Source organism: Parus major, chromosome 8 (genome assembly GCF_001522545.3).
Source record: "Parus major isolate Abel chromosome 8, Parus_major1.1, whole genome shotgun sequence".
Classification (NCBI taxonomy): Eukaryota; Metazoa; Chordata; class Aves; order Passeriformes; family Paridae; genus Parus; species Parus major.
Window position 1 is genome coordinate 13,996,751 of NC_031777.1, and position 10,235 is coordinate 14,006,985.

The 10,235-nt window shown below is 42.5% G+C and overlaps 1 protein-coding gene across 1 annotated transcript; it reads left to right on the forward strand.

Moving 5' to 3' along the window:
* Positions 1 to 2,121: 2,121 nt before the first annotated feature.
* On the forward strand, positions 2,122 to 9,535 carry F3 (coagulation factor III, tissue factor). The gene is made up of 6 exons (XM_015636978.2): positions 2,122 to 2,377; positions 3,300 to 3,414; positions 5,492 to 5,676; positions 6,053 to 6,234; positions 6,341 to 6,500; positions 7,581 to 9,535. The coding sequence occupies exons 1-6, from the start codon at positions 2,137 to 2,139 to the stop codon at positions 7,727 to 7,729; spliced, it is 1,032 nt and encodes a 343-aa protein (XP_015492464.2). The 5' UTR covers positions 2,122 to 2,136; the 3' UTR covers positions 7,730 to 9,535.
* The last annotated feature ends 700 nt before the right edge of the window (positions 9,536 to 10,235 follow it).

The following is a 10,235-nucleotide window of genomic DNA, read 5'->3' on the forward strand; positions in this document are numbered from 1 at the left end:
TGTCGAAATACCATAAAGTGGTCAGGAAATGTGACCAGAATGTCACAGTTAAGTCACTGGCTTCTGAGCAGACTTCAGAGGCATCAGCCTGTGTCAGGCTGTGTGAGGTTCCCCTCCTCTCCCACGATGGTTGGTGCCTGGAGCCAGGCAGTGCTGAGCAGTTCTCATTCTGTGGCCAAATCTGCTCTTGGCCAAAGAAAGAAGAGCAGAGGTGGCAGCAGCAGCTCCTCGCCTTAGTGCTTCTCCCTTTCCCATCAAACCCTTGCCCTGCCAACCTGATCTGGCTACACTTGCCCCTTTGCATTCTCTCTTTTCCCTCCATCTTTCAAATTTTCCCCTCAACCTCCTTCCCTCAGAATATCTACTTTGGTAAAATGATCCTGTTTCTTCTAGCCACACAGTTCCCCTCAGCTGGTAGTTAAGCTGCTTTAAACAGTGTACTCTGGCAAATTGACATCCTTCTTCTCTTGTGCTGCAGCAAGGAGAAGGACATCTAAGAGCCTAGTGTCAGTGCACACTGAAATACCTTTCTGGAAACTGGAATAAGGTAGCAGTGGTCACACTGGTTAGTCTGGACAAGGTTTGGATGGTTCCTCACCTGTCTCAAGTGTTCGAGCTCTTGACAGAAAAGGTGTGAGTAAGAAGGAATGGGCAGGGGAAGGGGATCTTGAGATTACCTGCATAAAAGCTGGAAACAACCACTGACTAACTTTCCATCTTTTTTGACTGAGAGCTACATGAAATTAAGTGGAATTAAAGCCTAAAGGTGATTTTAATGTTTTATATAAGCATCTCCTTCTTTAAATGTATGAATACTGTTTCTCAAAGTCCTTTGAAAATCAACTGTGATCTTGTAAGGTCACCATCTTGAAAAGCTAGACACACAAGATCTGTATTCTACACCAAGTCAAAAGCATGCAATATTTTTGGCTGATGTAATGTTGGCATACAGCTACATACAGACAGTGCTGAAACTTGATCAAAAACAAAGCAGGAAAATGAGAAGGTGTATGGCTGGAATTTAATGAAAGTATGTCAATAACTTCAAAATCAAGGGTTTAGGTGTGCCTTAGAACATTACTATAAGAATCCTGATACAGATCTGGTTGAACGGATACTGTAGTTTGTTCCATATGCATTTATTTTGCATTATGAGAGAGAACTGATTGCTTGCAGACAAGTATGTGTCAATCATGAAAATTAAAGGTAAATTAAATATAGACTTCCCCATTACCTTTCTTCTCTTACCTACATGTTCCATGTACATTGTACCAAGTCAGCATCAAAATAAACAGAAGAGTCAGTCTAAGACTGTACATGAGTATGTCCCCTTGAATTACGACACAGGTTCTACTGCACGGTCTGCTTCCCACCTTCCAGCGGCAGAGTCCCGAGCTCCTGCGAGCACTGCTCCCTCTAGAGCTTGAGCATTGCACAGGGCCGCGGCCCCCGCCCGGGTAAAGGCTTTAGGGGACACCGGGGTCGCCACGCACAGCCCAGGAGCCTGGCGCAAAGGCTGAGATTCGGAAAGCCGCCCGTCAGAAACAAATACCCTGTTCCTCTGAATATGGCATACCTTCCCAGTGTGACCTAGGAAAAGGGCTAACAGCCCCTGGTTTAAAGGAGAGGTGAGGTACTAAGCCCTGGACACCTGAAACTTACTTTCTGTCTAGCGTGACCGATGAGCCTTGACAGGGTTCCCTCGGCGCGGTGTGAGGGGACAGAGGACGTGATCTAGCTCAGCACTTGCGTCCAGTGTCCCGTGTGCTGAAGCAAGGACTGACATATTTAGCCCTCCAGAATGTACGGGATCAAAGTTGATTAACCCAACAACAATTCTGCATGACCAGCTGCCCCACAGAGCAGCCACTTCCGAGCTGAGGTGTCCCTCGGCAGCCAACTAAAGTTTTGCAGCGGACGTAGCTGGCTAGCCAGAGGTGTCCAGTTTCACCGGTGTTCCAAAAGGAGAAGGGAGGGGTTGTACAAGTGCCCTATGACACCAAACAGGCAGGGGGACACGGACCGCAGGTATGTCCAGGTGTGCCCTCACGTCCCTGCGCCGGGGGCGGCGGTGGCGGGGCCGGAGCCCGCGGGCAGACCCGTCCCTCAGCGCCCCTCCCCTCCCTTTCCTCGAAGATGCCCCGCTGTGCTTGCTCAACCCGGCGGTGCCCGAGCGCTTCCGCCGCGCTCCGGTCCCCTCGCCCCCGCTGGGCGGCCCCGGGGCGAGCCCGCAGTCCCGCCTCTGCCCTGCCCTGCTCCATATATGCCGCCGGCGGCCGCCCTCCGCAGCTCGCTCTCCGCGCCAGGATGATGCTGCTCAGCGCCCCGCGCCAGGCGCTGCTGCTCAGCGCGCTGCTCTGGCGCCTGGCCGCCGCCGGTGAGTGACGGCCCGCGGGACGGGCGGGACGGGACGGCAGGGATCGGCACCGGGATCGGTCCCGCGGAGCCGCAGGACGGCGTGTCCCTCAGGGAGCCCGAGGAGAGCCGCCCCGCGCTGGCGGGAAGGGGACAGCGACATTGGCTCGGGCCACCGAGGCTGATCGCTACTGCGGGCTCCTCACCGGCCGCGGCCGTGCTGGGGAGCGGGGGCGGCCTCGGGGGTCTGCAGTTGCAGTGAAGTCGCAAGATTTCCTCCCCTCGTTCCCAGCTCCGAGCTTGTGGAAGAGGTGGAGAAGTAAAGGGTGAAGGGTTTCCAGAGGTTACAGGGGTGAGAGGGATTTTCCCGCCCGGCTTCTTCCCAGGCATTTCCCCGAAGCAGCTGTGGCTGGCTTCCCATCTGCTTGAGGGGGACACCAGCTCATCCCGGAGTGGCTCCTCTCAGATATTGTAGGTGTGTAGGGTAACCACTGATTTTTAAAAAGACTTTATCTTTCTAAAATATGTAAATGGGAATCCAGGGGCTAACGCTTTCTGCAGCAGGTAAAACTAAGGATGATTTTGAACTGTGCCTCGTTTGTTCAGTGCTCGAACATTCTCGTGCAGGTTCAAGCTTTTGTACCTTCTGCGAAGATCTTGGCTCCAAAAGGAAGCATTAAACAGGGTTCCAAATTAATTTATCTATTTCGGAGTTACAAGACAGAAAATAATTTTCTTCTCATTTTTCACTTCTGCCAGGACACATTCCTTTAGTAATATGAGCAGTCCTTTTGTAAGGGCAGGACTGAGCCTTTTTCCCCCAAGAAAACATTTCCAAGTTGCAATTAACAGCAACTGCTTCATTTAACTGAATAATGACTGCAGGGAAACAGGAGTTATATATAATATGACTGATGGCACTCTTTTCTTTTTTGTATTTAAAGATGATGAAAAACCACCAACAGCAGTCAATATAACTTGGTCTTCAATCAATTTTAAAACTATACTACAGTGGCAACCAAAACCATCAGGCTACTTCTATACTGTAGAAATACACGGGTAAGTAGATAAACACCATGATATGTTCATTAATGGCAATTGAAGAAAATGAAAAGAGAGCGTGTTTGTATATTTCTGAAAGTGAATGTAACAGGAAAAGTGCCCAAATGTTAGGAATTAGGAAAATTACCAACCCAGTTGTTAATCCTTCTCAGTGTCCAACTATAAAAATACCAGGCTTAGTCTTGTTTTTGCCCACTTCAGAAATGGAGAGATGAGCTCTAGATCAGTATTTCAGTTCTGGATTTCAGTGCTGCTCGAGACACCCAGACAGGATACTTTGAAGGAGCTGATACTCAATCTGGCATGCCATGTATTAGACAGAACTTCACCTTTTTATGTCTTTCAAGGTGTCTGGACTTGTGTCTTCAGTCTTGGGAGGTGTCTAATAAATGAATCTGCATTTTATTTCTAATTGGTGAATCACAGTAATTAATAATTTTGTCTTGCTGGGTAGTACTAAAAATTACCTTTGTTCATCTACCTCTGTCAAGACTTGCTCTGATATGTTTTATATAAACTCTAAAATACTGTGAATATAAAACGTAGCCAGCTTATGCCTCTTTCAGAACTGCACAAAACCTTCAATGAAGTCCAGTAATAAATCTGTGCTGGTTTTAGCTCCCATTTTAATACATAGAGCATTATTAAACATGCCCTGAAGGGAAAACACATCATCAAATTCCTATGTATTAATGAAAAACTGGTACTGTAGTCTCTACTGTCTCTAAAATTGGCATAAAAATGAGTGTTCTCTCATGACTAACAGGTAAAATACCAGTGTAATGGCTTAATGTGCTTTTTCATTCTTTAAGAGAGTGATTAGATTAAAGTACTTAAAAGCACATGCTTAGAAGAACAAATTTTATTGAATTTTTTAATCTGGCGTTTCTTTCCAGACATTTTGCTTGCAAAAAATTGAGGTCAGTTTGCCCAAGATTCAGTATAGAATCAGGTGTAGTTCTGCAGCAGAGGCACCTCTTTTTAACTGAAGCTGCTCCTCTGGAGGAAATGGAATTAAATGTTTGCTTTCTTGTGTATGTGTATTTACAGAGTACATTTGTTTCATCACAAAGATCAAACCTCTGTCCCTTTTCAGTGCATCTTTTGTGGCACTCTCTCTAACTGAGATGTGACAAAAGAAATCTGATAAAGTGAGAAGGGAGTTCAGGTGACTCTAAAAAATGAAACTTGATCTACTTTGAGGAAGACCCATTTGTTAATATTCAGTCAGCACTCACTCTTCTGGCTGAGATCACACAATTTTTGTTCTGTTTAATTCACCAGCAAAAAGAGGGAAAAGAATTGAAGGAGTAATATCTAATCTGTTTCTTTGTTCTGTGTGAGGAAGTAAAATGAGAAAGTAACACTTTTTTCATAGTCTCTTTGCTATTTCACAAGTAAATGGACTTGCCTTCTATCATTTTAAAATCCAGAGAAGTGCATCATGGGTCATGCTTTTTGTCAATGTTTTTAAATTGTAATTCTGCACTAAAATTTGCTACTACTGTGTGGCTCTTAGTGGCATTTGCATAGATACAAAACCAAATTGCACCTACACGGAGACATTGTTGTCACATTAAACAGTCAGTGTCAATAAAGCTTCCTATAACAACTCATGTTTCTTAAGGTAATAGTTTTCAAATGCATCAAGGATAACACCTGATTTATGCATCTTATATTTTTTAAAATACATTCTGCAAGTGCAGAAAAATGCGAAATCTGAACTAGTTATAGCTGCTATTCAATTAAGGTAAAAGATTGAATTAATTAATATATGAGTCTTATAGCATATTTCTGTAATTAACATCAATCATATTTGATTTACTTGATTCTGCTTTGAATTGTGAAATACAGCTGTACAGGATAGTGGCTTTTGAGGTTTTCTGTTCTCCTTTTAGCCTACTACCTGCAAAACTGTTCTACTAGATGAGAGAAATCTATACAGTTTGAGGGGAAAAATGCTTCTCAACATATCTAAATATATTATACATGTGTGTGTATGTGTGTGTGTGTGTGTGTGTGTGTGTGTATGTATGGTTTGAAAGTGTTGACACTTCTTTCTTGCTCTTTTCAGACGGACATCTGACGTAAAGAGAAAATGCATACTGACATCAGAAACAGAGTGTGATGTTACTGATGTGCTCGAGAATGTAAAGGAGACCTATACAGCACACATACTGTCTGTAAATCCTGCAGTGATAGACAACTTTGAAGAACCACCTTTTGCAGTCTCTGAAAAATTTACACCTTATAGTCAGAGTAAGTAGGATTACCAATTAAATCTTACTATAAATTTATTTTCAAGAAACTTTGATTATTTAAAACAAGGTTTAGATTGAGCTTAAGTGTTTTTTCTATAGATTCTTACAGTAGCCCTGCTGATATTGGAGAAGATATTCAGTCATAGTGCTTTCCCTGTTGTAGGGGAGGGTGTAAGATTTAGTTACCATTTGTTTCTCACTGCACTGAGTACACCATATAGTTAATATTATGCACCAGGTAAATATAGCCCTTCACTGGCTTTGTAAACTTGTAATAGATTTAAGGAAGGAAGATAATGGAGGGAGGAAGGAAAAATAACATGTCCTATATAAAAGAAGATGTCAGTTTTTTAATTCTAAAAATCTTTGTTTAGCTGTTATTGGAAAACCAGAGATAAAGGATTATTCACAAAAAGGTTCCAAACTGAATGTCGTGATCGAAGCTCCACTTACACCATATACATTTCCTAATCGAAGCTTTCGAAGTATTCAAGATATTTTCCAGCATGACCTGGAATACAAACTCTATTACTGGAAAGATCAAAGTTCTGGAAAGGTAAGGTCTAACTCTAGTTTTTGTTCCATAATAATTGTTATATTCTGTTACACAATTTCTGTGCTACCTTAAGAGCTGACACTTGAAATATTTTTTTCCTTTACAGAAAGATGTAACTACAAAAAGCCATAATTTTGAAGTAAACATTGACAGTGGAAAGAACTATTGCTTCTATGTCCAGGGAATCATTCCCTCCCGCAGAGAAAACCGTAATGGCCAAGAAAGCATGGTGCTCTGTACCAGTGGAGGAAAGAATATCTTAGATGGTGAGTATTGTGTGATGTTTGTCACTCAGTCTTTAATATTCTAATAAAAACCCCACATCTTTAAATTGTGATGCCTGCTGTAAACTATTTACTGTGTAAATTAGAATACACAGTTGGAACATGAAAACTCATGAGAAGAACTCACTTTAAGTAAGAGTCCACCATCTTTAGTTGGTTGGAGCTGGTTTTAGGGTTTTGCCCAACTGTTTTGGTTAAATTATCCAAGCTGATGACTGGTGTCTGAGGTTCCAGATCTCATCACTAGCCTTCAGCTTCATTTTTCTCTGTTTTCCTCAGATCCTTCCAATAGCAGATGCCATAGTAAGTGCTTGAAGGATTAGCTCTAAAATATAGAAATGCTGGAAAACCACATATCCATTTACTTGTAGTATGAGCTGACCTTTAGTTATGCCAAAAGCAGATGATGAGAATAAGACTTTCTTTTATGTTCCAAGATCAGAGGTTGGCAGATTGACTTCTTTACTGGAAGATAAGTTAGCAAGTGTAGGTGAATCAACCAGCCATTTCAGACTAGACATTTGGACATCACTTTTTTCAATAAAAAGGCATCAGTATGATTTAAATAATATCACATTGCTGTACTGTATCTTTCTTCTCCCTGGGTAAGAATATTTGCACTCTAGAAAAGCTCTTCTAAAATGGCAAATGAACTCAAATCCAGAAAATTTACCACAAAATTGATAAATTGCAACTTCATTATAATTTAATAGAAAAATCTTCTCTTGGAATTTTCTAATTATAACCTAGAATAGATTTTCAGTTGGAGAGAAACAAAGTACAGGCAGGGGGAATGGTTTGACTTATTCTTATGGTGTTAGCGTGGTACTTGTGAACTAACTAAACTAGATTAAATCCTAATGTGAACCAGGTAAAATAAAGCTTTCCTTCAGTTCAACAAATTCATGTAAAAATGTATTTAGTTCACACTGAAGTGATGACTCCACTTCTGTCAGACTGTAAAATATAGAAAGCACTTTTTCATTCAGCGAAATGAGTGCTAAGAGTTTGTAGCACTGTGGGTTCTGATAACTGAATCTTGGATTTTTTTTTCCCCTGCAGAATATGGAACAGAAGTCTTTATCATCCTAGCAGTGATAGCAGTTGCAGTCATCACTCTTGCCATTGTCCTTCCAGTGGTTCTGTGTAAACGCAAGAAAGCAAAGAAAGCAAGAGCTATGAGAGAAAAGGAGCTGCTTAATGGTGCCTAAGGAAAAAGTACTGCAGACACTACTGGCAGTACCAAAGCAGAAAAATACCCAACAACAAAAAACCTAAAATGGGTAATTGGGTAGAGCCTTTCAGGCTCTCTGAAACAGGAATTCTGAAGCCCAAACTTTATGTGGATTAAAAAATCCACTAGACAGTACAGATGAAACCAGGTATCAGGAAGCTCTGTGTCATTAGTGGCCAGAGGCTGCAAGAGCATCCTGGTGATCTGTTACAATCATAGAATTATAGAACGCGCTGAGTTGGAAGGGATGCACAAGATCAAGTCCAACTCCTGGCCCAGCACAGCACCATCCCCAAGAGTGCCTGAGAGTGTTATCCAACAGCTTCTTGACCTCTGCCAGGCTGGTGAAGTGACCACTGCCCTGGGGAGCCTGTTCCAGTGCCCAAACACCCTCTGGGGGAAGAACCTTTTCCTGATATCCAACCTAAACCTTCCCTGATTCAGCTTTGTGTTGTTTTTTGAGTCCTGTCACTGGTCACAAGTGAAGAGGTTAGCACCTGCCCCTCTGCTCCCTTTGGTGATATTGAAGACCAAAATGTCGCCCCTCAGTCTCCTTTTCTTCAGGCTGAACAGACCAAGTGGCCTCAGGCACTCCTCACACAGCTTCCCTTCCAGACCCTTCACCATCCTTGTTCCCCTCCTTTGGACCCTCTCCAACAGCTCAGTGTCAGTTTTATATTGTGGCACCCAAAACTGGCCCAGCCCTGGAGGTGAGGCCGCCCCGGTGCAGAGCAGAGCGGGACCATCCCCTCCCTCGCCCGGCTGGCGATGCTGGGCCTGGTGCCCCCAGGACAGGGATGTCCCTCCTGGCTGCCAGGGCTGTCTCACCTTCACCTTTCCCTTGACCAGGAGCCCAGGTCCCTTTCTGCAGCACTGCTCTCCAGCCTCTCATTCCCCAGTCTGTCTGTACATCCAGGGTTGGCCCATCCCAGGTGCCGAACCCTGCACTTTCCCTTGTGCAACTCCCTAGAGCTGGTGATTGCCTGTCTCTAAATTGTCACGGTCCCTTTGCAGGGAGATTTCTCCTAGACTGTTCCCAAGCCCCTTCTATTATCCTGTCAAACAGGATTCTCAGCTAGAGGTACTTCTAACTTGATCAGTATGGCCTTATTGAGCCAGAAGATTTATGGTACTTGTGAGGGGAAAAAACACTACTTTTGAAAAATAGGTGTCCTTTACCTAACTAAAAGGAACATTTTTCTGTTTCTATGAAACAAACTCTGTATTTATCTGCCTTTTAACAATATTAACTGGTGAAATGATCTGTTAGTTCAGATGTGACAAAATTGCTACTATTATTTCTGCACTTCTTGGATAAAATTAACTTGGTCTGTTTATCTTTTGATGTAGACAAAGGTAAACAAACTGAAACTACTGCACTGGCAACTTGTAAGAAACACTATTGAAGCAGTACTTGCTATTATCTGGAAAGTATATCCAATTACACTACACCTAGAGTTATACAGACGGGAGTCTGATATTTCCAAGTAAATGCCAGAACAAATACTTTGCAGGCTTTGAGTCAGTAGTAACTCACTTCAGCAAGCACTGAATAGGTAGCAGTGTTTACTGCACTTTGAACATAATTTTTAACTAAGCAGTTGATGAATGGTTTCTGTGGTATAGGTTCAAATCATCTTGGTGATGGGATTTGGAGATACCTGTTGCTTTGACTTTTAGTATTTATTTTATAGATGAGAATCTAATTTTTATACTGGTGTTATCTGTATTTATGATGGTAATTTATACTTTTCTAGTGAAATAAAGGTGACTGGAAACATAAGTTTTTTCCTTTCCAAAGCGACATATTCATTCCAGAACTAAATTAAATATACACTTAGGAAGCTTATTTTGGGACAGCAGTGTAGGCAAGCTGCCACAATCTAAAAAACGTGTAAAGCAGACTACCAGGACAGGTCAAAACTAGGAGAAGCCACAGTTCACAAAGTGGAGTTTTTGAAGAGTCCTGAGTAACATTTCTGCTGTCTACTTACATGAGCAATTAGGGTTTGCATTCACAGCATCTCCTTCCATTCCCACAGTGAGGCCTGTACTTGTGCTTGTGGTACTGATGTCATTCAAGGCATTATGGGGCCTGCTCCAGAGATGAGAACTGCTAATGATAGTGGTCAGCATACACAAAACACAAAGAAACCTCAAGAGAACAGAAAAAAAATCATTGTGCAATTGGAACTAATTGGCTGTGGATCTCAACATTTTATACATGCCTCAAAAGAAGATACCCATTGTATTCATGGGAAGGAATACCTTACAAAGTTAATATCCCAATCTAACAATTTTTATAGAATTGTATTTTATATTTTTCCTCCCTGCTGTGCTATAGCTACCATCTGTGTATGGGTTAAGACTCCTGGGAATATGTGAGTGTGGTTTATGGGGTGTTTTCTTGGGTCTTTAATTCCTCTTTTTACAGAGGGAAGAAAATCACCAGAATTCAACCCTTCAAAACCCTGTTTACTTCA

Bases quoted from the DNA above. Each gene is read 5' to 3' on its own strand.
- F3 (XM_015636978.2), top strand. From the start codon at position 2,137: ATGCCCCGCTGTGCTTGCTCAACCCGGCGGTGCCCGAGCGCTTCCGCC. The intron at 2,378-3,299 runs GTGAGTGACGGC...TTGTATTTAAAG, and splicing joins CTGGCGCCTGGCCGCCGCCG to ATGATGAAAAACCACCAACA. The intron at 5,677-6,052 runs GTAAGTAGGATT...ATCTTTGTTTAG, and splicing joins ATTTACACCTTATAGTCAGA to CTGTTATTGGAAAACCAGAG.